The 27,527-nt window shown below is 37.9% G+C and overlaps 1 protein-coding gene across 1 annotated transcript in view; it reads left to right on the forward strand.

Annotated features, from left to right (window-relative positions):
• The window catches only part of Hmga2 (high mobility group AT-hook 2), a 124,191-nt gene that overhangs the window by 88,308 nt on the left and 8,356 nt on the right, over positions 1-27,527 (forward strand). Inside the window, exon 4 of the mRNA XM_047550522.1 lies at positions 24,440-24,472. Coding sequence (XP_047406478.1) covers positions 24,440-24,472 — 33 coding nt within the window. The remainder of the gene's footprint in view (positions 1-24,439; positions 24,473-27,527) is intronic.

The following is a 27,527-nucleotide window of genomic DNA, read 5'->3' on the forward strand; positions in this document are numbered from 1 at the left end:
ACCTGCAGCTCTGCTGTGCGATTAGGCTTGAGGACTGGCAGTGTGGCTGCCAGCATGTGGATTCTGCTCCTGCTCTCATCCCTATCTTTGGGACGTGATCTGCTTGCCACTCATCACATTTGTGAACACTGTGAATTTGGTCCCTTATTTGTCTTTGTGTCTAACACAGTGCTTCAAACATAGTAGGCACTTGGTAATGCTCCATGAACTGAAGGAAACTGAGGAAGGTTCGTGGTTCCCCACTATTAAATTTCAGTGGTCTTGCGAACCTCTGCGGAAGGATGCAGATCTCAGGGGCATTTTCAGTTGTGTGTGCTTCGATGTGAATGTGTGTGTCCCCGCATGGGTCCTTACACAGCAGAAGGAAGGAAGCTATGAAAGGGGAGAAAATAGAGCTATTGACTAAAGGGTCGTAAAGCTGTTTTTAGAATGACTGCTTCTGTTGTATTGGGGAATGCTTCCTTTGAGAAGGGGTATATTATGCATCCTCTTTCCATTAAGTCTATTTTGGGGAGAAATTACGGAGGATAATATATTACCAACTCCCGGGATCTCTTATCAACACAGCCTCTATTCTTGTTACACACTTGCTTAGAGCAAAATAAATTATTCTGTTCTCAAGAATACCAACCCAAGACAATCAAAATCTCCCCTAAATCACTGTGCTTATTAGGGAAGCACTGATTTTTGAAAAAAGTGTTCCCTTTGCCTCTAAAAGTCTGAAGTGAGAGTGAACTGCATTCAGTCCCTTTCAACAGGGTGGAAGTCTAGCAATTGTTTCAAAACAGTGTGGGGCTTCCTACTCAGGGCTGAAGATTTATCTGTGTTTGGCAACTACTTCAGTTACTGTGGATGAGAAGTTTACTTCTCAATAGTTTTACAAATTATGTGTTTAACTTTGTCCCTGTAGGAATAATTCCTGGGAGGTGGGGAGAGTAGGATAGTGTGGGGCTTTCAAGTCAGTTTGCAAATCTGACATTTAAAGTGATAACCGCAGTTTTTCTCCCAAAGAGTGTGGCCAAATTTCTGTTTCTACCTGAATGCAATTGCATTCTGCATGTACATTGATTTCAGCATTAAAATAAAGCAACTTAAATGTTTAACAGTAAAAGTTGTTTAATCATTAAACAACCACCATTTTCTTTTGCCCTTTAAACCTGCCTTCGATCAGCTTGGATGCTGGTTTACAGTCTCATTAACTGCAAAGATCACAAAGGAAGGGTTAGTGAGATCACCAAGCAGCAGCAGGAAGCTCTGAAACGCCTCCATTGTCACATGAAATGTTCAGCTAGACTCTCCTTCAGCTGTCTCCCACACACACTGGGCTCTGAGGGAGGTATGTAGTGAGAAAAATGCAACCTCCAGTTTCAGAAGCAGCATCCCCGCCACGTCTCCCCCCACCAACCCTTGCAAAGGAAGAAAAGCATCCTTGCATGTAGCCTTCGGCATAACCTTGTCGATCATTGTTCACTGTGCAGTAATTCAGGGTCTTCTTGCTGCTCTAAAAACTCCTAGGTGAGCACTGCGGATGTTCCTTTTTTACAAAGTGTGGAGGAGTTGCCGTGTTTTATGGCCTTCTTTCAACACATGGGACTTTTATCACTCATTTGAAAAGCACAACTTAACACCAGCCTGAGTTCCAACCTGGGACTGCTGTTTACAAGATGGCCCCTTCCTCCTCAGAGCAGGATGATCACAGGTGCCTATTAATTGCTGTAGTTGTAAGAACAGAGTTTATTTCCTTCGTGGTCAGAAATCCAAGAGTGTGTTCCAATTTTTAATCCTGTGAGCTAACCTCCGTGGCCACTCCAGCTCCAGGAAGAAATAACAACCTTCTGAGAAGATGCACCGCTGTTGGTCTCAGTCTCTAGACCTTATGGTTCCTTGTTCTGCCTCTGCTCGTGTTTATCTTTGCTGCCAAATATATAAACCACACTAAAACAGAGATGCCTTCACTTTTAAGTGGTCAGGTTATAGACAAAATCGATAATTAGTTCTGTTTTGGAGAAGGCAAGGACTCAGACAGGGACAGACAACTGTGTTTTATAGTATTGCAGGATTTGACAGCCATCTCCATTACAATGGAAAAATGGAAACCCAGAGAGTTCAAGAAACTTGCCTGAGATCTCACAGCTCCTTTGAAGCAGAAAGTGGGGTAGAAGCCAGAATCTTGATACATATAGTTCATCATATTTTTGTCTTTTCAAATGTTTCTACTGGATTAATATAAATTTCTTTGGATTTGCCCCCCTGGAAGATAAAGGCTTATTGATCTCTTTCTCTCTCTCTCTCTCTCATATTTGTTATTATATAGAGATTATATAAGATATGATAATATATATATATATATATATATATATAAAATCTGTCTTCAAACTGGTTTGTAAATAAAACTGTAGAAAGGATATACACATATATCATATATATATACACATGTATATCATATATATATATGATATGTCCAAATATTTATCTCAGGATAGTTCACAGTCCACCAACATCCTGACTTTCTTCAAACTAAATAGTCCCAATTCCTTTTTCATTTTGGGGGGGATTTCAATTTCTAATATTTAAAAATCATTTTCTAAATGTATTTCTTTATTTTGGTGCTGGGGATTGAAACCAGGGGCACTTTACCACTGAGCTATATCCCTAATCCTTTTAGTTTTTTGATTTGAGACAGGGCCTTGTTACGTTGCTCAGGGCCTCTCTAAAAGGCTGAGACTGGCCTTGAACTTGTGATTCTCCTGCCTCAGTCTCCCAGCATCACTGGGATTACAGGTGTGAGCCATTGTTCCAACTTAAAAAATCATTTTTAACTTGGTCTGTACATAGCCAGACTTACGGATGCTGAACAAAAATATTCAGGGAGTTGGCCAAGTTTCATATGGGTCTTAAGGGTGTGCAGACAAGTTCTACATTTCTCTGCTCAGACTTTATTTCTTCCTGGTGAAATACTGAGGGTGTACTCCAACCTAGGTTCTTTGACTCTTTTCTCTCAATAGAAGGCTTCCCTGTGTTTTTCCATACTCTATACATCAGTGTTAAATCCTTGACACATATGATTTTTTAAAGCAGTGATTGTTCTTGCTCATAGTACACCATCCCACAAAACTTAAATCAATTTGTCTTCAAGAGAGGAAGAGAAGATATTGCTAATTTTAAAGTCTCACCTGATTTATGAAACTGAAAACATCTTTATCAATTTGGTCTTTCAAAAGAGATATATATTAAGTAGATAATTACACAGAGAGATACCAAATTAAGCTCCCATCACTTCTCCAAGTATTTCAAGTGCCTTATGCCATGTGCTTCAAGGAATCCCCATTTCTACTCAACTTTAATCTAAATTGAACTGAAAATATAATTTGAAGAGATATTTCAGTCAACTCACCAAAAAACAATTGTTTAAGTAGTGGTTTCCCCTCGCCTAGAAACAATCATGGATCAAGTAATGAATTGTTCCAATGTGTCAAGACATCGGTAACTTAAGTTTTATACCATCAAGTATGGGATATGTGGCAGGAAATGGCAGGTTGTTCTTATTATTAACAAGAACTGTAGAGAGAGGGAAACCACAAAAGATGGAAAAGGTTGAGAAGAAATAGGACAGAGATAATACATGGAAGAAAAACTGAACAAGGGAAACTATTCACAGAGTGAAGTATATTCTAAACCTCAGCAGAGTCAATTGCTTCTAAGAGGAGGTGCCTTTTCTTAATGTACATACTGTATCTGAAACAGAATGTGCCTTTCCTGTGGGCTGGACAGTAGGAAGTAATTCTGTCTTCAATCTTGTTCAGTCTGCAAATTAAACTGTAGAAAGGGTCTGCTGACTTGAACAGGCATTCTCTATTGCTTTCCTTGGCTTTGGAGACAGGTTAAGGGGATGGTCATGACCACCACCTTGATCTACAAGGACTGTTTTCAAAAGACTGAAAAATGTGCCTTTACCTGCCCTTCTGTAGAACTCACTGGGCTGACCAGCAAGGCTAGTTGAATGGGAACAGAGGAGAGAACTTGGGGTGAGCCTGGCATCTTTCACCGTGTGCTTTTTTGCCTTTGCCTACTGAGTTTTTAATCTCCATGAAATCTTGGTAGGAAAATGGACACTGGCTAACTTTCTATTTTTCTGTTGCTTTGTAGCTATTGGGATTCTGTGTCTTGGGATAATGAAGCAGGCTGTCATTTCCTCCCCCCAAATAATACATTACAAAAGTGGAAATGCAAATTTCCTGTGCAAGCTCTAAGTAGCAGGTGGTATTTCCTTAATATATTGTTTTGACCTTTGGGGAAATTGGTATTATAAGCCGACTTTGGAAAATGAAAATACATTAAGGTCCTACATTTTAAATAAACCATCAATATCTTAATTGTTAAAATTAGTCTGGAGTACTACCCCAGGAAAAGATGTACATAATTGCTTTTATGTGTTATTTTAAGTTTTATAATTCAGACAGGACAAGAAAAGGGGATATGGACAGATGAATTTTCTAATTCATTGAGTTTATAAAGAAAGGAAAAGATATTTTTACATTTACTTTAAAACTGTTGCTGGCAACTAATGCTTTGAAACTTTTAGTCATACAAAGAGTTAAACGTGGGGGGGCCGTTCAGATGGCAAATCTGAGTTGAACTGAAGGTACAGACTCTGTATTTTTCATTCATCTTGCCAGCAGCACTAAATTTCAAGCTTGTTTTTGTTCAGCATCAAAGAAAAGGTTGTTTTATGGTTATTGGATTTTTTTTAAACCCACATATTTCATGAAAAGGACCTCAATGTATATTCTTTTTAGTTATTTTTCTGCCCCGTAGCCCTTCTGCATGCCATCTTGTTGAATAGGGAAAACATAATTTTATCCTTTTTCTCTTCCTTTGAAGGAGAAATTTAAGAGGTTTAAATACCATTCACATTTGGAATTTCCTTCTTCACTCCCTCCCCAAACCATCATCTCCCAACTGCATAAAGCAATCCAATGTTGAAAGACTTTAAGAGACTCTTGCGCCTATAAATATCTTTTATATGATTATAACTCCTCTGCTTATCAAGGGCTACAAGAATGGAACCCAGGAGCTACCTAAGTTTATAGATATGTATATATGTACGCATGTGTATGTGCATGGTGTAGATACATTTCCAAATACACTACTACTACAAATTACTAATTAGGCTTCTTTTTTCCCCTTAATATTCTAATATTGGACCTATTAGTCGATAACGGCCAGGTTGACACAGTCAATGGGGGACTGAAATATTTAAGAGATTCAAAAATTTGAGGTTTGTTTGAATAGTTGAAACTTGGATGTACTATTTAAATTTGGATAGTTGAGTTATCTTCATTGTTTAATTGTTTGTAGTATAAATTTGACTTCAAGATTCAGATTTTTCAAGCACAAGAAATCTACATTTTCATCCTAAGAAGTATAAAGCAAGGTAGTTGCATTTCACTTAAGGTTCACATCCATTTTTATAGCCCCTCATATTCTCGGAAGGGAGAGTGAGGGGTGGGGTCATAACCTAACACCATAACAACCCATCTCATCCTAGACTCCCAGAGAGGATTAATTTTACAGAGTTGAGTTGCTGACTTCAGGTTTTAACTTTAAATTTTCTTACTGTCATTTACATGAAGATCTGGCTAACATGCATGATACGTTGCAAACTAAATTTATGAATGCACTGACCAGTTTTATGTTTATTGATCATGTTTGGTCATTAGCATAAGCATGACTAGACTTGTTAAGTGCCAAAGATCCTATTCTCCCCTCCTCTCTTCTTTCCTCATTTCCTGAGTGCTGACTGTGCTCTAGGAACTATGTATCCACTCTGGTCCTGGATGTACAGAAGACATTGGATGAATAGATGAATATGTGCTGACTAAACAAAGAAAGGAGTGGATGAACAAGCTTAATGGATAGTTAAGGGTACGTTCAATTGAGCAAAACTTGTTTGGGTATAAGACCACCAGTGTAATGACTGCAGTAAAGCTGGACAGTGTAGTTTGGTCTGGAATACAGGGGTGAATGTGACCACCAGCAGGCACTGATGCGCCTTGAAAAGTTCCCTAGATATGAGAATGCTTCCTTTTTCATTGACCGTGTTCTCAGGAAAGTGGAGGAAAACTGGGCATTGTGACACTACTGTCTGCAAAGTTCATGTTCATGTCAAAACGGAAAGCAACCATTTCTCCAAAGGGTTTCCTCACATATTAAACAACAGTTACTGTAACAACTACAGACAGTGATCATTCAGAACTTCAGCGATTTGGGTATTCTCAGCCCACAGACACCAACACGTTGTTTCCTTCTCATGCCTCTGTCTCACTTCAACTAAGCTTGTTCTTGGACTGTGACAGAGGAGTTACTCCTCACTTTAAGCCAGTCCCCGCAAACCAAAGCAGAATGTTTTCTCTGATATGTGGATGCTAATTCACAATGGGGGTGGTGCTAGGGAAGAATAGAGTTACTTTAGATTAGGTAGAGGGGAGTGAAGGGAGTTTTGGGGGCCTGGGGGTAGGAAAGATAGTAGAGTGAATCAGACATTATTACCCTGTGTGCACATATAACTATAGGACTGGTGGGATTCTATATCACGTATAACTAGAAGAACGAGGAATTATACTCCATTACATATGATGCATCAAAGTGCATTCTACCGTCATGTACAACGAATTGAAACAATTTAAAAATTTAAAAGAAAAGAATTCGAATGAGGATATTTGGGGAATGAGTTGCATTCCTACAAATTCTTTGTCATCATCACACTTCTCTCCAGCTGCATATAGAAGGAACGTGAGGTGTTTGGCAGTGGGCGAACCCAGATCTGAATGCTTGCTTCATCCACTACCAGCCGCGTGGGTAGCCCTGGGAGGCATCAGTGCCTCACGGATGTGGCACACCCTACAGCCTGTACCATACAGAAAGACTTGCAGAACTCCACACGTTTTTTGTTTTTTTTTTTTAATTGTACTGAAGATTATATATACCTGACCAGACACAATGCTAGTTTGAAGGGTTTTTTGTGGGTTGCTATTGTTTTGGTACCAGGGATTGAACCCAGGGGTGCTTAACCACTGAGCCACATCCCCAGCCCTTTTTACTTTATGAGTCAGGGTCTCACTAAGCTACTTAGGGCCCTCACCAAGTTGCTGAGGTTGGCTTTGAAATCTCGATTCTCCAGCCTCAGCCTCCTGAGTTGCTAGAATTATAGGCATGTATCCAGTACCCAGCTAGAAGGTTTTTCTAAAGTCTCCCTAATAGTCGCCCTTTTAAGCACATGTGGTAGTGCAAAGTACCCCTAAAAGTCTCTATAGAGTCTTCAAAATACACCAGATTTCTCATGAAATCTGTTTTGTAATATTTCATATATTGAGTGATCTGTGTGGTGAATGAGAAATAATTAACACTAAGGATAAAACGATTATAAAAATATTCCCAACACTATACCCTGCTTCCTCAGCAGCTATGCATAGGTAATTCTATTGTTCTGAAATACTGTTTGCCTAAAGAATAATTATAAAAGAGGTGGGAGCCGGATGCAGTGGTACATGCTTGTTTATCCCAGCAATTCAGGAAGCTGAGGCAGGAGGATTACAAATTCAAGGCTAGCCTCAGCAACTTAGCAAGGCCCTGTCTCAAATATAAAAGGACTGGGGATGTAGCTTAGTGGTTATGCACTCCTGAGTTAAATCCACAGTACAAAAAAAAACAAAAAAAAAAAAAAAAAGATGGCGGAAGTTATCCATCTAAAATGTTTTATCTTTTTGCACATTGGCTCACACTATATAAGCAATAAATGAAATGAAGATTTTTTTCTAATCACTAAATTTTATTTTCTGTTTCTAAGAAAAGTAACCTGTCCTTAAATCTACTTAAGCCCATGGAGACATGATTCAGAATAGAGCATAGAAAGCAGTGCCAACCATAGGCCCATTTTATCTGAAATATAAAACTGTTCTGGGATAGGGAATGCCCAGATCTGAGTTTCTTATAAAAATTCACAAAAATCTTGTGTAATTTTTGTATCTACCATATCTTACCTCCTTTCCTTTTTATAACAATATTCTCTCTTGTGTAAGATCTGGAAGTCTTTGTCAACTGTTCCAGTTCCTCAGACAATGTTTATATTTGTCTATGTATTCACCGCACCCCTTCAAAAAGAAGATAATTCTCACCTTTTCTTAAAAGAGCTACCTAAGATATGTATTCTACGTGCTTTAACTCAGATTTAAATGGGCACATTGTGAGATATTATTTGACACAGTTTAAGAGACTTTATAAAGCTTTTCAACAGTGGCATTTCTAAACATTGATAAAATAAAGGTAGATAAAACTAGTGTTATATGGATCCAAGGGCATTTTCCTGTGCTCACTTTCCCCGGTATTATAGCAATGACCATATTGTTTTAAAACATAAGCATCTTTTTACATTTGGGTCTTTTTGCTTTCATTGGAAGAATACTGGAATTCATGCTATAGAATGGTTCTTTTATACCCCAGCTCACTTGTGCATTTATATTCCTGTGATTCTACCATGTAATGTAGCTATAACTGGAGAAAGCAGAATTTGCCTTCATAAGAACCTTGGCAGTGATTTCTGCCAAATCACCAGAGCCTACATTTTCTCTATAAAACCCTAGGACACCCTCAGATATCATCTCTTAGCCATCAACCAAACTGAGGAGCCTTTGTTTGGATGCATACCTTTGTTCACACGCAGGAAAGTTCCAAGTTGAAAGTGATCGCATATAAGTTGAGCATTGGAAATGTACATACTCAACTTAAAGGCTGGTGATTTTCAGGTTGTTGACTTTTGAATTCCTCACCTTCTCTCTCCAGACCCTGGAGTGATGGGTGATTCTCCATAAAGGTGTCAGGACACAGACTTGGCCACTTTCTTGGAAGCTGAGCAGATGTCACGCTGTAGGACTTGGAGGGAACTTAGAGCAGAAGGAAGGAGTGGTCCTCCTGACAGTTGTCAGGGTGGAGAATGCACATCTCCACAAATGCAGATGAGCTCCCTCAGTGACAGTTTCTGAAATGATAGCAGCCAAACCTGACTCTGCTTTAAGATTCTTCTACCCCCTGTCACCACGGTCAGAAGTGCTGGCCTTGTCACTCCTCAGCAGGAGGGAATTTACAACAGTGTGTATGACTTTGAATCCTGATACTGTAGATGTTGAATCTGTTGGGGAAACATTAGGAAAATTAGATTATTAGATATTCAAGTCTCTGATATTAGCTCTGCATTTGGTTTGATGTTACACTGTAGGTGGAAAAAATTAGCTTAATTTAAGGTCCATTTATCCAGGGAATGTAATCAATTATTACAACCATTGTTAAGTATTGCTAAAGAGTATACTTAGAGTTGAATGTGGTCAGTTAAATGCTGCTCAGCAGTTTGAGAATAATCTGTTAGTCATTAGCACAAAGTAATACTCAAAAATGTGTTGATAAATGAACTCTCTTGACAAATATCTGAGTAATCAGTGTGTTCTACATGGTCAGTATAGCCTAAGAGCATCTTTTGAATTATTATTTTTTTCCTGTGTTGATCATAGTGTGAATACTTGCTGCTATTGTCTTAAAGAGTTTCTCTTCACTTTTAACAGCCTAAGCCTCCTAAGGGTAGTTTACAAACAACACATACCTTGGAACACAGAAGAATTAAGTTTGCTTTTATTGAAATGCTAATTTGTAACTCAGCTGAAAGTTATCTTTAGAGAGTGGTCATTTTCCAAGAAAATCAGGTTTTTTTTTTTTCCTTTTAAATCCTGCAGTGTAATTAATTGCTAGTCATTCATTAAATTTGATAAAATATAAGTTTCTTTCAGAAGGAATATCTGACATTTTAAATCCTGGCTCTCTTTCCCAGCAGATTCTGGGTTTTGCAGGTAGGAGAACAAGGGGAGGGCTTTAAGCTGTAAAGTCTCGCAGGGTCTCCGCGAAATGCTTAAGGCCCCCATTCTTGATGCAGTGTCATGTTACAGTAATGTATGAAAAAAAGGCTTCAGGGGAATTCTCATACACGCCTAATAGATATAGCTTTAATGTTCACATGGCTGGATCCATTCACAAATGGGATCTGTGGGTCAGATGCAGTTTGCAAGCCACTATTATTAAGCTGTTTTACTTTTACTATTAAGTATGGTTCCTTGTTAATATTATGAATGCATGTGTTCTTTGCTTTCTCTGTAAACCTTTTGTTCTATTCATTTTTTTTTTCCTTTCCTTAAGATGTGGGGGGGAGGACATCCCTATCCACAAATCAAGTGCTTTAAATAGCCACACTAGAACTGAATGAAGGAAATCAGTCTAGATAACATGTCTGTGAAATGTATGCCTATGAACCTCTGCATCACACAATACAAAGGAAATCGCCATTGTCCTGTGCAAGTTAGGTGGACAAAGCATATAAAATCCCTGTCCTGGTTGTCATGCTTATTCCTGTGCAGCTGAAATCGGAATCTTGAAGGCCATAGAAATGACAAGGCTTAAGTGACATATTGGCAATCGGAGTATGTGGATTTTAAGTTTATAAGACAGAGTACTGTGATCATTCTCCAGAGTGATACCATTTCTCTGATACTGAACAACACAAATTGTAATTATTGGAGGTTGAGTTGCCACTGCTGCTATTAGGACTATTGCAGCCAACACAACCACCTTCCCTAGTTCTATAAATAGTATTTATTAAGTTCTCACAGCCAGCAACTGTGATGTGTACTTGAAAGGCATTCACCATTTCTAATCATCCCAACAACCCAATGAGGTATCCACATTACACAAGTTAGAAAATTGGAATTTAGATTGCTACCAAGTCCCATGGCTGATTCCACAGCTGATCTCAGAGGTGTTTCTGGCTCCAAAGCCCTGTTCTTCACCTTTCTCTTGAACTTATTTTTTCCTGTACATGAAAGGAGTAGGACTACTCAGATGCTTAAGATGTTGCCTCCTAACCTTTACAAAAGTGAATTGAGTTTCTTGGGGGAGAATTTTCCCCAAGGCCAAAAAGCTGCCTCCAGAGTAGCTTCCGTATCCTGGAAACAGCAACTATAATCAAAAAGAGCACTTTACAAACATCCTTCCTTTATTTACCACCAACAGTCCCTACCAAGATCAGAGATACCTACACATATCTGGCAAGAAGCCCAGACATACCAAAACATGTGTTATCTGGAGCCAAGGACTCGAATACTGCTGCATCTGCAGAGAGACAAGCATCTCATTTCAATAGACAACTTGTTCACAGAGTAGGGATCCTCCCCTGCCCGACTGACAGGGAGTCGGAAGAGCAGCATAAACAAAGAGAGTAGTTATCACCCCGCAGTCAAGGGCCCAAGCACACCCTTGGGCTCTGCCCTTCTTCAGTTTAACCAAGCAGAACTCCGGTTGGCTCCCATTAAAAGACAGTAGACATTTAGTTGGTTTCCAGAATGTGAGCAGAAGCTCACATTAGTTATTTACTACCCATCTCTGGAATTCCTTTCGGACATGACCAATGAGTTACAGCTGGCTTTTAGGCAGCATGGCACACTCATTAACTAGCTGTCAGGAACAGCTTACACCCTTTGGTCCACAATGATAATCTGAATTTACCAGAGGAAATTCTAAACAGACCAGAAAAGCAAAAACCATTGACACCACCTCTATACTAACTGTAAAACGTGTACATCTACAAAGAGGGCCATTCTTCTGCCTCCTCAGAAGCAGCTCAGCAAAGGCAATCTTCATGTATGAACTCAGAACAATGATACAAAAGGAAAATCTTGTGCAACTGATTTCAGGTGAGCCAAGAGGGCATTTCTTACCAGCCCTGAAGATAAAACCAGCACGGTGAATAAGAAAATGCACAAAGCCAAACTGGTTGTTCCTCTGTCCATTCCCTATCTTCCTTATTTGACCCTTTCTATATCCCTAGGGAAAAACTGACTTGTTGAAGCCAGTGATCATGGTTGTCCCATTCCACTTGCAGGGCAGGTCTGGCCTTTGAGGAGGGCAGGGAAATCTGCTGGGAAACTGTTTCTCCTTCTGCTAGACATTGACATTTCTAGAACTGCCACTGCCATTCTTTTACGGCTCTGAAGGAGATAGACTGAAAACAAATGGTAGAGCCGACAGGTGGAAAGACTCGGAAGCTCTGATCATTCTTGCCCCACTGAATTTACCAACTTGGGAGGTGCATCATCTCCAAGCTTTTGTTATGTTAGATAAACAATATCGCTATTAAATCAGTTTGAGTTGGGCTTCACTCTTATACCCACACACATACAAGAGGAATTTTCTTTGATGGACCACATGAAACTCATCAGAATTCATTATCTAGGTTTTTATGAATTGACTTACTTCCCATGACCCCTCCTCATATACACTGATTTACAGGAAGTACAAACAGATAAAATCATATTTAATATATGTGTTTGCTTGTCACTGTGACAGAAATACCTGAGAGAATCAAATTAGGAGGAAAGGCTAAAAAAAAACTCATGTTTTGAGTCCATGTATGCTTGGGCCCTGTTGCTCGGGGCCTGTGGCAGTACAGTACTTCAAGGTGAGAGTATGTGGCAGAGGAAGCCTGTTCACCTCATGGTGGCTGGGAGGCAGAGGGAGAGAAGGACAGGGCCCCAGTATTCTCCTTGAGGGTATGATGTAGCTCCCTCCAACTAAAGGTTCCAACACCTGCAAGTGCTCTGCTGGCTGGGCACCAAGCCTGGAGACATAGCTCTTTGGGGGACATTTCAGATCCAAACTACAACAATTTGTCTTGTCATGTTTTAAAAATATACCCATTTTCCTCTCTCTTTTTTGAATCTTTGAAAAGTTGCCCTCTGGTATCAGCTACTGCTTGTTGGAGGGAAGAACTGGACTGTGTAAGCTCACTTTCCCATGACAAGGTTTCCCTGAGCATGGTGCTAATTTGTTTAAAAAATTCCTAGGCCCCTCCCGAATCTGGGAGTCAAGTCCAGAATCTGCATTTGTAACTAGTCCCCTTTATGAGATAAAGATAAGTCCTGTAAAGGCAGGACTTAGCACTGAAGGAAAAGGGACTAGAAGAGGAGGAGGATTTCTTCCAGGCAATAGGACCAGTTAAAAAAGGAGCTGAAAATGCTTTTGAATATTTATTCCATGCAGAAGACAGAAGGTGTGTTGGGGGCTGAGTCAGGTGGGTGGACATTCTCCCTGCTTGGGAAGAATCTCCCTGAAATTTTCCAGCAGTGGCCTGGTCTGCTCAGGGTTTGTGAAACCCTGTGAGGTTTCAGGGTTTGTGAGGTTGGAGCATGAAGTGGTCAGTGTTGGGAGTTTAACTAGTAATTGTGCTTAATATAATATATATAAATATTATAAATATGAGCAGGCTTTAAATGGAGTGTTTTAAACTACTCACTCTATATAGAAGGGCTTATTTATATATATCATGGGTAAAAAATAAGTGTCATGGGTGGTCACATTCCAAAGACATGACCACATGCACAAAAGCACTGGCCAGTGAGTACAGAGAACATACTGGACACGGGATTGAAGGCAAGAGATGTGCAGATGTATTGACTAGAAAGCCACAGGGATGAGAGGGAAGGTGTCTGATGACGTAGAGGGGCCTATGTGGGATACACCTGTCTGACATCTGTGTGGGAGAGACAAACATCTTTATACTTCTTCACATTTTGATCACAGACAATAATATAAACTATGTAAAATTATGAAATCCACAGATGCAGGAACTATGTATATTTCATATGTTGTAGAGACCATGGAATTTAAAATTTATATTGTAACCCAATCAAATATGAGAGCAAATGATAAACAAGAGGGAAAAACAAAGCAAAAATAGTGGTTCTGATGGACATTTTGCATCTGCAGCCTTACCAAAATTTCCATAGAGTTTTTCATAGGAATAAAGGAATATAAGGATTATAGAAAAGGAGAATGATTATAATGCGGGTGGGGGTGTGGGGAGTGAGAGAAGAATGGGGGAACTTTAGATTATGTAGAAGGAAATGAGGGGGGGTATGAAAAATGGTGGAATGAGACAGACATCATTACCTATGTACTGTATGATTACATGAATGGTATGAATCTACATCATGCACAACCATAGAAATGAAATGATGTACCCCATTTGTGTACATTGAATCAATATGCAGTCTGTAAAAAATTAAAAATAAATAATTAAAAAAAAAGATAGAGGAATATAACAAGATAGGTGTTCTACTTTTATAGAAATCTAGTAAGGAAAGGTGCTATTTATGTTTTTAAGACAGCTTGATCTTTTCGACACAAAAAGTTTTTTCAGAGCGAAGTTGTCATTCTAAGAATAGTTCCCTAATGCTGACTTGTCCTTTATATTAGAAACAGTTCTTCTGAACTAAGAGCTTTAAAATTGTTGTTTAAAATGTACTTTTTCTCCTTATCTGGCCATTTTCTTCTTAGTGAAATCATTGTCCTTTAAAGCTAGATTTTTATTATTTCTTATAAACAAATGTTTTCCATAGATAAAAAGGGTTGGTTATATATAACACTGTTTTTTTCATTTAAAAAAAAAAAAAGCACAAGATAAGATGAAAAGTTACCCAGAATTCTTTTTGTAGCAGTGCAGCCTAGTAGAAAGAATGCCAGGGGTAGAGTCACGCAGACTAGGCTGGGTTTGGGGCTTCACCAGCTACTGGTCTTGCAATCTTTGCGAAAATCATTTTCTGTCTTTAGGATTCAACTTCTTCATGAATGAATCCGAGTGACAATACTTCAGAGGACTGTTGTGAGGATTAAATCAGACAGTGCACATTGAACCACTTCATACGCTGTTATTATCATAGGATCATTATAAATATAAAATGAAGAGTCATGTCCTCTCATCTTGAATGGTAATTCAAGAATGTTTGGTACAGTGGATGTGAACATGAAGCAGAGTTTAGAAACTTTTCTGGAATACTCTAAACAATCCTGAACAAAGATGTATAGCTGTTAAGACCACAGAATTCTGATCCCAGAAATCTTCAGATTTAGAGAAGTTGTCCTGAAGTTGGTAGTTCAGGGGAATGCCTGAAACTCTGCTTGGGTTTGAAAGTAAGTAGAATGAAGAAACTGGTTTTCTTAAAAGGAACGGAAACATTTGAATTGACAGATTCTGAGGGAAGAGACATTTATCCAGAGGAACCGTTGAGGAAGGTCTAGGAAGAAGGTATCCTTTGAGAAAACCAGGGTGCAGAGGTCATGCTGGAAGTGAGAGGATATGGAAGAAAAAAACTCACTTTCACAACTTTAAAAAGTTTAAGCATATAACTAATGTTCGGGAATAGTTAACATTTCTCGGATTGAATATTAAGTTTCCTCCAAAGAAAACAACTCAACTGCTACACTAGTGCCAAGAAAATAGTGTTCAACTGGGGTTCTAGGAGAGCTCCGACTCAGTGAAGGATCATAGAGCTCTCAGCCCCAAAACCATCCCTTGGTAATCCTTGAGAATTTAAGAGATTACCAATAAGTTTACGAACTCTTTTCTTCAGGAAAGGAAGTGCCTAAAATCACGATTCAGCCTTTTAAATTCAGTTTCCATGTGAAAATGTCATAGCTTCTGGGAAATTATTGATAGTCAAATCATTTTGTAAAACCATTTTCAAATGTTTTCGTCTAAGACCTGGACAAATGTTTTTAGAACCAAGGAAATAAATAATGATCCTGAATCACTTTAGTCAAAATCAAAGTAATTAGAATTAGTTTTTAAACTACATTATTTCCTTCATAAGTATATGAGTAAGCATACAAGAGAGGACATGCAGGTTATGTGCAAAAGTGTATATATATAGTTCAAGTCCAGATCCAGTTTAGTTGTAACCACTCTCTGAGAAGTCATTCAATTTAAAAAGATATATATCTTTAAAGGACTTTCAAGTGTGACACACAATAAATTTGGAGTCCTAATAGCAAATTTGGATATTAATTATGCTTATCTCAAACAGTATATAATTTCATTTCCATTATCTTATAGTCGGCATCTTTTTTCATCTAATATTACATGTCAGCCTTTCTACCTGGTTAAAATTGAAGTTTGGGCTTAAATTATGACATATAGGCATTTTGTGTTTGATTTATTGAACCCAGCAACTGTGTTTCAAATATCATTCATTGTCCTTTGGTGCTCTGAAACTTGTGTGCTTATGCAGAGTGACCTACCTTTGTGATGGTTGTGTACAGAGAAAAGAAATATACCCAGAATAAATGAATTTGAGCCTTTTAAAAATATATCATCTCTTTGTTAATACTTGTAGGATAATAAATAGGGATGAAACAGAGTTATTCTTTTTTTGTGAAGCAACATTAATATCTCAATCTTTACTCAGGGTTTTTGTTTTGTTTTATTTTATTGCCTAATGGTGAATTCCACCCCACTTCCGAACATATAGAAGTTGAGATGAAAAGTCACCTCATGAGACTGTGTATTCCTTTAGCCCACCTGTTCACTTTGGACTGCTTTATGTTCTTCAAAGCACAGCCATCTTCCATAAAACAAAAATTCTTCTTAAACTGCTACAACCTAGGAGCACACCAAAGTACTGCATCACCAAAAAAATTCACCTTGGTTTGGCAGTGTTATCTCCTTAACTGCATTTTTGTTGATTTGTTTTCTGATTATTTTAACTTTAATTATAATACCTAAAATAATGTAAATGCCATACAAATCATTGGTATACTGTATTGTTTAGGGAATAATAACAAGAAAAACGTCTATGCTCAGTATAGATGCAATGTTATTCCAAATAGCTTGATCTATGATTGGTTGAATCCATGGATGAGGAACCTGTGGGTAAGGAGGGCCACTTGTGCTAATATCTTTGTTCTCTCCTACAGTTGTTCTCTATATTTGATGGGCATGCCTCTTTGTCCTTAAGGATATAGGGAAAAAAATTAATCTAAAATTGCACATATTCACTAATCCAGGGTTCCTCATTTATCCCCCGCATTAAACTTGGGGCTCCTTGACACATTGCTTATTTGTTTTTATATACCCATTCCCTGTCTCACACATAATTCATCAAATATCAATGAAAATTGGATAAACCAGTAAATAACTTCATCAGAATCAGATTATGGAAGGACAAATTTTGAAAAATAATCAGGACACAGATTTTAAAGGGCTCCTCTTTGCTCTCCCCCCTCCATCCCAAAGGTGTCTCAAAGACACCAGAGGGAAGGCAAACACTCCAAAGTGTGGTCTCAGTTGCTCTCAAGAGAGCTGCCATGGCTTACTGCCACCCACACATAGGCAGATATTGATCAACACTAACTAGAGCAGATCCTGGCCATTCTCGTCCTTGAATAGATGAAATGAGGCCAGTGGCAATGAGGGCACTTTTCTATAATAATCCAATAAATACTTTTAAATGATGCTTGATTTTTTTTTCATTGCATTAGAGTCTAAGAGTGAAGCCAAGTAGAACAGGAAATAAAGAACACCTTCCTTACCCTAGTACCAAATAGAAATTCCAGAGATTTTGCCAAAACTCCCCATAGATTTATAACTTCTTAGGAGACTTTAAGCTGAGAGAACTACAAAATGTCCTTTGCACCATAAGGGCCAGATGTTATTGTCAAATTATAACCATGCGTGGGTGCATGCATACACACCTAGCATGATTATCTCTAAGTGCACACTGGAGGCACAGGAGTGGAAGTGACGACCCAACCCAGGCCTTTTCTAATCAAGTTCAGAGAACAGGATAGATGGTTTCTCCGACCACTAAGGGGCAGAGTCATTTTCAACTTAGGAAGCCACTAAGACAGGAACACTTTTACCCGAGAGCAGTGGTATATAGGGGTGTGACTGGGTAGCCACTAATCATCCTCACGTCGTTTGCACCAACATTTGAACTGAAATAAATTCCTGAACCTAGTTCCCATATCTAGTTCCCAAAATACATTCCTTAGGTAAACCAAATGCTTTTTTGACCACTTGGCATTACAGAATATCTTAAACTCAGCTTCCCTATATTGGTGTCCATGACTAATTTTATATTTTAATTTTTAATTGAATTGAAAGTTATAGTTTATGTTCTGTGCTTCCCTGGATAGATACAGAGAATTGTTAATGTATAAGTATTCCAACATCCAGTTTTGATGAAGAGTAGAGTTCGGAAGGACTTGGAGGGGGTTTAAGAAGTTAGCCAGGTAGTCCAGAGATAAGATGGAGCTCTGGATGAAGAGCTGAAGTATATCGGAGAAGACGGAAACATCACACCTAGTGTAGGAAAGCCTTCCCTTTACTAGTAGCTTTTGGGAAAACATGTATAAGGGTCAAGACCCAGGTTGCAGAGCAGTAACTAAGAAGGGAATTGAGTGCAGAGTGTAGATAGATGGTTGCAAAAATTTGCTGGCTAACAGAGGTTATTGTCAAGTCAAAAAAACTATATAGTAAAATTAGGCAGACCTTACCTTGATTTTGTTAGACTAATCCATTTGACGTTTGATGGTTTTTGACCCATAGCAATGCAAGTTCAGATGGTTCAACCCAGTAGTTAAGGCACATTGGGTGGTTGCTGTCAAGATGCTCTGCTTCTACCTGTCCTAGTGATACAGATTTGATGGAGGATTTGCTTCTAGAGATCAGAGATTTTATCTGACCTCGTGACCTATTCTGGACTCTGGAGTTGCACTGAGGCCCTCAGGGGCATTCTGGAGTGGCAGAAATGACCTAAAGTTTCACGAGAGGAGTAGAGACTCATGAATGGGTCCCGGAACCTTCCATTGGTACTGCAGTCAGAAGTACCATTTGAGGTCTGCTTCTTGCTGTAGAGGTCCACATGATTTGTAGACTTTAAAAATTGTTTTTTGCTTTCAAAAGCAAAACAGTTAAAAACTTTTAGAGCATGGAGTTCATTTCTTAAAATGACCCAAATACAAATCGTGACCTTCTAGGGTATAAAAGTTTTAAAACTGTAAATCCAGAGGGCTGTGAACAACTGTGTTGATTACATCATTTCATGAAAGGTAGGAAAGAATTTTCATTTTTTGATAATGGTAATCCTCCTCCAACCAGTTAATGTCATAATTAAAGAAAGTATATTAGGAACAGCACTGAGATTTCCGAGGATGAAAAGCATATTTCTCAACCCATAAATGAAAGTGAATCTTAATGAATGCTTATATAGAGCGAGAAAGGTTATCTTTGAACCCTAAACAACTTGGGACAAAGACTAAAGGAAGAAAATGATTCAAACCCCATCACAAAGCGCTCCAGTTGAAGTACATCACATAACTTGAAGCTGCTGCTGACCTCGACGGTTCACGGCCATGTATGGAGTGTTTGCATAGACTTAACAATTTCTTATCTAGATTCTAAGCTGTGTCTACTTATTCAATTTGTGACACCTTTTTACTCTAAAGAACTAACCAGTTCATTCTAGAAGTAGTTGACTCTGGAAACTTAAAACCAAGTATCCTTTTAGTAAATATTTTAAATATGACACCATATTTGACTTAAATTTCAACAACTGAACTTATTCTGTGAGTTTTTTTTTTTTTTTTTGAACCATGCATTGAACCAGGGTACTCAATCACTGAGCAACATCCCCCATCATTTTTATTTTTTAATTTTGAGACAGGGTCTCCCTAAGCTGAGGCTGGCCTCAAACTTGCAATCCTACTAACTTAGCCTCCCAAGTTGCTGGGATTATAGGCGTGTACCACCAGGCCCAGCTTGAGATGTTGTTTTTGTGAACTGTGTTGAGAGTTACATTTTAGGGGCCTTCAAGTTCTCCCAGAAATTAGAGTTTTAAGTCCTTTCTAGTGAGTAGCTCAGGAATCTGTCTTATCCTATACTGCTAATGAGAATGATAAAACAATCTATCTAAAAAAACAAAAGAGTATGCTAGGGAATAAAAGTATCTATCCATTAAACAATGCTCATTTGATTTTAACACAAAGTGAGCAAAGCCACCTACTACTGGTTGGCAAAAACCAAAAATATAATTAGATTAAAATTCTGCTGCTGACATAAAACCCAAAGACACTTCTGCACAAAGATCTAAGAAGGGCTGCTTTATAAGGTTAACTTAAAACCCTTTGCATAACAATCATACTTCCTCTACTATACTCTGTGCTTCATTTTTTAAAAATTAAGTTGGTAAACCCAATTCAAACCTGTTTCATTTAATGTTCAGATTAGTACTAAATTGAACTGCTAATGTCTAGGTCCTTTGTTACGAAGGATTTTCTTTCAGTCCCTATGAGAAGGGGAGCTTAGCTGTCTAAGTATCAGCTTTAGACTACCTAGACTCCCTGGAACCACAGGTTGTAAGAGGGCTGGAGAGCTCCTTCATTATTTTGAAATAGATAGGCGAAATGGCAGAGCATTTCCTACACAGGTGTTTTTCTACACAATCTTAAAAACCACAATACACTGTGAACTTGAAGAATTCAAGAACCATTTTCCCTTGAAGAGAGGCTGGTTTGCTGTATGTTCTCAGAAATTCAAAACTATGTTTTTTCCTCTTTATTGTACTCTGCACTTTCTTAGCATGTTATGCCCTAAGCTATTTATATGGACTTTAACAATAATATCATTTACTTAAGTATGTACTACTTTGGATTGTGACTGAGTTAGGCATTTTGGATAAGGGCTAACCTACAGAGCACTACACGCTGAAGGCTGTGTGGGTAAAGGACCTGTCCTCATTTTGACTGACACGTCCTATTGATAGGGTCTTTCAGTTCTCACAGTTTCATTTTAATATTATATTAATCCAAAACATTTCTTCAGAGTCCTGTTGGTGGTGGTTTTGCTCTGGGAGGAAACTCTTTTATCCAGTGCATTTTAGAAGGATGATTGCAAATGCAGAATGATAGGGTTCTTGTGACAAGCTTTTGGAAAGTTAAGTCTCAACATAATGAACTCAAAATCTCCTGCACTACAAGGTTTACCTGCTGAGTTGACAAAGCATCTACACTACATAAACTCATTGTTTTTCAGAAACAAAGTTATTAGATTTGTCTAAATGAACAAGTTTTGCTGTCGGTTCAATAGAACAGTCATTATGAAATTCACACTTAAAAGGTCCTTACTCAGACCCTCCATTTTGATGCTAAAGAAGAATTTCCAAGTGAGATGGGGCAGCTGGAAGTTTTAGGCTTCCCCTGGCAGTGATGGCATTGGGGAGTACCAAGAGATCCCCAGAACATGTTCATAAAAGTGAACATGGAGATGGAATCAAGGCCCAGAAGTTCAGCTTCTCTAGATTGGCTCTGGATTTTTTTTTTTTTTTTTTTTTTTTTAAAGGAAGAGAACAGGTTTCCTCCAAACATTATACAGGTGATTAGAGAATTAATAAACTCAGGTTGTTTAGTTTTAGAAAATGACCTTAGGGAGATTATCTAAATTCCCTTACCTTAGTTTCCCTGTGAGAAAATGAAAACAATAAGGTCTGAGCCCTTCCAGTCACAAAGGGGCAGATGTTGAAAACATAAAGGATTTTAGCCTCTGTATAGGAAATGCATGTGTAAAACATTACCCGTTTACTAAGGTGCGTGAAAACACACTGTTAACCCCACTAGCAATTAATATACATAGTTGATATTATTCAGTCCTCATAAAATTATGATGGCCAACATGTTTGTAGTGCCAAGAACCCTGAGGAGCTGGTTTAGGTATTAACACTAAATTCTAAGCTGGGAGATGCCTCAAGGAAGATAAGAGACTTGCAGTTTGCTTGGTGGCCAAAAAGCCTTCCAGCCAGCAGTGAGTTTCCTTTTTATGAATGGCGGTAGTATTATGCTTGGGTCTGCGTTTTCGACCAAAGCCATTCATAAAAATAAAACAAAACAAAATAACAACAAAAAAACTTTCTCGGCACAGTCTGGAGCCATTGGGTGCCAGAGGCCGGGAAAACATCCTGGCAGCCCTAACCACAACCAGCATTAAAGTATTCAAGGGTCTGTTTGTTTGGTGGTCTGAGAAGTATGAAGTGCTGTGTCTAAGGGTAGCTGTAGAAGTTCTGTGACACGGACTAGGCCGGCAGCCAGGGCTGGCAGGGGTTCAGACATTGTCTTTCCCCTCATTGAAGTGTCAGGACCTAATTCATGGAAAATTGGGTGAGCTGGCAGCCCTTTCAGACGATTTCATTGAGCCGCACTGTGCAGGAGTCACATGAATGCGGGATCCCTGGCCAAGAAAGGAGGGGGATTTCTGAGCAGTAGGAACCAGTCAGCCTGCAAGAATGTGTGTGGATTTGAAACGGTTTCGGAGTAAACATGTGTACAGGTGTAATCGGCAGGGGAAAAAAGAGGAGGAAGAAAAGTGGTCTGTTCTTACAAATGACCCTTTTGAAATGAATACTCTCAGCACACGCTTTTGAATCCTGAGAGGCAAGAAGTCCTGCTTATCCTTGATTCCATTTCACCTGGGGGAAAGTCTCAAAACCTGGGCTTTTATGATGACATCATCTCTAAGGCCATTTAAAGAGACCGGGAAGAATCTTTTCTTTCTTTCTTTCTTTTTTTTTTTTTTCCAAGTGAGCAAAAGTATCTTGCCAATTGTTTTCTTTTTATCTTGTCTTTTTTTAAAATTCTGATAATTTTATTTAACATTTTTAATATGCCAGCAATAAACCATCACACCAGCACAAAAACTAAGAGGACAGAAAATGCATAGGTGCTCACGATATAGTGAATTTGACCCAACTTCTGTTACTTGGAGAACTGTAGCAATTCTGTTTCTTTTCCTTGTACCACAAAAGCATGTCACTCTCCACATCAAAGTGAGTCAGTTGTATTGGTAGATTTCAGTGATGTGTAGATGGAATGAGTGAGGCTTATATTCAGACCCGAGAGCAAGAACTGGAAGTAATTCATTTAAAAGCTGGGACTTTAAATTCCCCTTTTGTGATACTAGAGAAACCAATATTTTTTAATACTCTCTTGGAAAATTAATTTAAGAAAGGGAAAAGATTGCCCTCAGATGTTTCACTCAAAAGAGGAGAGTTTGGGCCTATATATATAATTAAATATATATAGCTGTAGGTACAACTAAATGCTTTTCATATGATACCATCAAGAAAGTACATGAACTCACAGAATGGGAGAAAACATTTGCAAATCATATATCTGATAAAGGAGTTGTATCCCACTTATAAAAAAGCTCTCTTACAACTCAACAATGAATAGATGAATAACCCAATTTTTTAAATGAGCAAAGGATTTGAATAAACATTTCTCCATAGAAGATACACAAATGGCCAATAGCACATGAAAAATTGTTCAACATCATTAGTCAGGAGGGAAATTCATATCAGAACAATGACATTCAACTTCACACCCCCTTGCATGTCTGTAATAAAAAAAGACAGACAATAACAAGTGTTGGCACATATGTGGAGAAATTGGAACTCTCATATGTTGCTGGTGGGACTATAAAATTTTGCAGCTGCTTTGGAGAACCATCAGGCAACTGCTCAAAAAGTGGGGGGGGAAATTTGCCATATCACCCAGCATTTCCTCTCCTAGGTTACCCAAGAGAAATAAAAATACATACACACTAAAGCTTACATACAAATGTTCACAGAGACATTATTCTTAATAGCCAAAAGGTGGAAATAGCCCAGAAATAGCCCATCCTCATCAGCTGAGGATGGTGGTACATCTATGCAATGGAATAATGCTTGGCATAAAAAGGAGTGAATTACTAATGCTACAGCATGAGCGACCCTATAAAAAATTATGCCCGTGAAAAAAGCCAGACACGAAAGGTGTATATTGTATGATTCTTCTTACGTGAAATGTGCATGTTTCTTGAGGAAATATATCTTGAAGAAAATAAACTGAAGAAGAAAGTAATCATGATTGCCAAACATGCAAATTTATAAAGATAGAGAGTAGATTAGTGGCTGGTTAGGCATGGAAAGGTGGCTAGGGAAGTTGGGAAGGAATGGGGAGTGACCACTGATAAGTACAGGGTTTCTCTTAGGAGATATGAAAGCACTCTATAATTAGATTGGGATAATGTTTGCATCACCCTCTGAGAATACTAAAAAATTATTTTGAATTATATACTTTAAATGGGTGAGTTATGTGGTATATAAATTTTATCTCAGTAAAGCTATTTTTATAAATACAAATATTTAAAAAATTAGACCCTTTGCTTAAATTTTGCAATATTCAGAATAAAGGAAAATTTTTCAAATAATAGTAAGCTTATTTCAGTGTAGTTGGTTTGTATGCCAGACTTTAATTGGGCATCATTTCATTGAGATTATCTGTATTGTATTTCCTTAACACACAGAGATTATGAATAAGCACCTTTTAACCTCAGATGAACCATTGAAATTTTAAACTTTTTTCTTTGCTTTGTAGACTTGCATCTGCATTTAAAATGTACATTCTTGATTTTTTTCATTGTGTGTATTTTTGTTTAGAGTATGACTTTTCATTTGTGTTTTTGTTTCTGTTTCTCCCTTAGCCACAACAAGTCGTTCAGAAGAAGCCTGCTCAGGTAAAAGATGGTCATTTTGATTTTTCATTCCCAGTTAGATTGAGAAGTAAAGTAAAATTTGTACTGAAAGAGAGATTTCCATATTAAACCTTTAACTGATACTATTCTAGTTGTGATCATGTTGGTATCAAAATATTCTTGAAAATTTGTTGTAAAAGCTCAGGTATACATAGTCTGAGATTATGTTACTGAAAACCTAAACATTCAAGGTCTTCAGTGTAAAAGCGAATATAAATACCTTAAAATAAAACACTTCCAGTTTCTCACATGTAAAATTAATATTTAACCTTAAGTATTCTACATTTTCATTTGTTTTGGTGGTAGTGGTGGTACTGGAGACCTTATCCTCTGCATTCTATTACACGAGGGCTCTAACACTGTGCTATATCTCCAGCCCCTACTTTATCAATTTTCAAACATCAGATTTTGTCCTTCCTGCTTGGCTGTCTATATCCCTTTGATTTGATATGGCACTTACTAGTTGCAAATTATTTTTTGAAAAATCACTGGAAACACATTTGTTCATTGGGTTATTCTGTAACATCTGATGATCCTAAGACACCACCAACAAGGCTGGAAAACTAGGAAATTAAGTTCTAGTGATTTTGCAGATTAATGAATTCCCAGGTCTTGCTTTCATGGAGAAATCATAGTCTCTGGAGTCTTTGGCAACACAAAAATTAGAAGCCAGCTTTACTTTTGTTCCATATGCCTGGAGCTGTTTGTCAGAATTACATTCTATACATAGAAGCATAAAATTCATGTTTCTTGAGGAAATATATCTTGAAGAAAATAAACTGAAGAAGAAAGTAATCATGATTGCCAAAAATGTGAAGTATTAAAGTGTAAGAATGTCCTGCTGTTCTCTTCCCTTCTGGATCTAAATAGATACTCAGAAGGTCTAGGCAGTATTTTGCAGAACCTACTGAAATAAGCCATTAAGCAGTATCATAATGTTATCAGGTTACTTGTAGATCTTTTTCTTATCATTTAAAATACGGTAGAACCTTTTTCCCTTTCCTTGCCTGGAAGAGACTCTTGAGCAGTCTTCTGGATCTACTTACTATTCTTTAAAATGCTGCTTAGAAGCAAGTTGACGCTTTTAAACACAAGAATCCAGGGAAAGTGAATTCAGATAATCTCACTGTATTTTGAGAGGATAAAAGCAGAGATACTATGAAAAAAATATCATTATTATTGCTGCTTTCAAGACTAGCAGTCAATAGTGGGAGTAGGTGGATGCTAAAAATACTCAGTGTTTGTAAGCATTCTGAGGTAAAATAAACTATAAACAAAAATTGGATATTTCAAATAAAAGATCCCAAATATGTTTAGCCTTTCATCCTTCATCAGGAACAAAATCAAGAGAAAGTAAATTGACAATTCTATGCATTTGAGTCAGAGGATACTTGCAGTATTCACTATTACATCATGAACTATGAACTATAGATGATCTGTGTACAACATGGATTCTATCTCTACTCTTGGTGTTGTAGGGAAGAACAGTTGAACAAAGAGTCATGCATCAGAGAAAGATATAATCTAACTCAGAGATTCTTGACCTTGTCTGTGTATTAGAATTAGAGAGAGAGAGAGGGAGGGAGGGAGAAATGCCTGCATCCTATTCAGTGGTGAACTGGAGCCAATCCTTAGGAGTCAATTCTGAGCATCTCTTCCAAATTCTGTGTTCAGTGACATCAATTAGGTAGCTTGAAATATACTATGGTGAGAGAATTTACACTATGGAAATAAACAAATGCTGCAAATCTAGACTTTTTTTCCCTGGAAAGCAAATTATTAGACATTTATCTACATATCACTGGCCCTACTCTCCATCAATTCTGTTTATTTGGCCTGGAGACCCAAGCATCAGTATTTTCTATGAACTCCCTACATAGTCTTTATGTGCAGCTAGGGAAGAAGGTATTCAATGAAAACACATGAGAAGATGTTTGAACATTTGTTGAGCAAATGACCATACAATGTCAGTGTATATGGGACAGATAGGGGAGACAGATGAATGAGTAGAACATCATGAGTTATTAAGGGGATGATTTCCTGAAGAGTGGAATCTTACTGTTTTACTTGATTTTGTTGTTTAGTTACAGAAGGGAAAATGGAGACAGTCATTAAAGAAAAGAATATGTTAGAGATGAGATGGATGACAAATACAAAGAGAGACAGGAGCAGATATATAACGGTAGAGATCATTAACATAACTGGAATTGAATGCAAATTGGGCTTTAATACCCCAAGATACAGCCTAAGTGAAATCACTGTTTTTTTCCCAAGAGAGTCCGGAATTTCAAAGAAGCTGCTAGTGGATTGTGTTGATCCTTACTGATCAATCTGGCTGTTACACAGCTGTTTTACCCTGCTCCAAGTTTGCCCTTTAAAGGAGAGGAGCTCAGACTTAGAATTGGAAAAAAAGAACATGAGCTCATTGGACTACCTAATTTATATTGTCTAAGGACACAGTGATGAATTATATAAACATGGAGACTACATGGAAGTTCGTGGAGGATAATGTAAATTTTACACTACATTCGAAAGAATCTCTTCCTTTTCCATCTGTTTCTTTCAAAATACCCTCCCAAATGGCTTTTCCATGTGGCAATCTGGATTAACTCAGGCTCATATCCTTTCTTCATCAAAAGCACTTTGAGGGGTTACATTCAGATCCAACTTTGAGATGGTGAGGGTTTTAGCACAATTAAATATTTTATATGTAAAGAAATGTGCTCAGCCGTATGCAGGGAGACCAAGATTTTTTTTATTTGGTCCCATTACTATACAAATTAATCTGTCTTTATCCTATTTATCCATCTAGGAAATGTAATAATAACAGTGCCTCTTCCCTAAACCTTAGAACATTATGAGAAAGTTATAATTATATGAATTCCAAAAGGTATTATTATGTGCTGACTAATTTTGGATGGCTGAGTTTTTCATCTGAGGTTTGTGTTCTCCAGAATTTTAGAAGTCTAATTCAAAACTACTACCTCAAATGTCTCTTGCATGTTTTTAAAATAAGGATTTTTTTTTTAACTAAGGG

This window comes from Sciurus carolinensis, chromosome 4 (genome assembly GCF_902686445.1).
Source record: "Sciurus carolinensis chromosome 4, mSciCar1.2, whole genome shotgun sequence".
Lineage (NCBI taxonomy): Eukaryota > Metazoa > Chordata > Mammalia > Rodentia > Sciuridae > Sciurus > Sciurus carolinensis.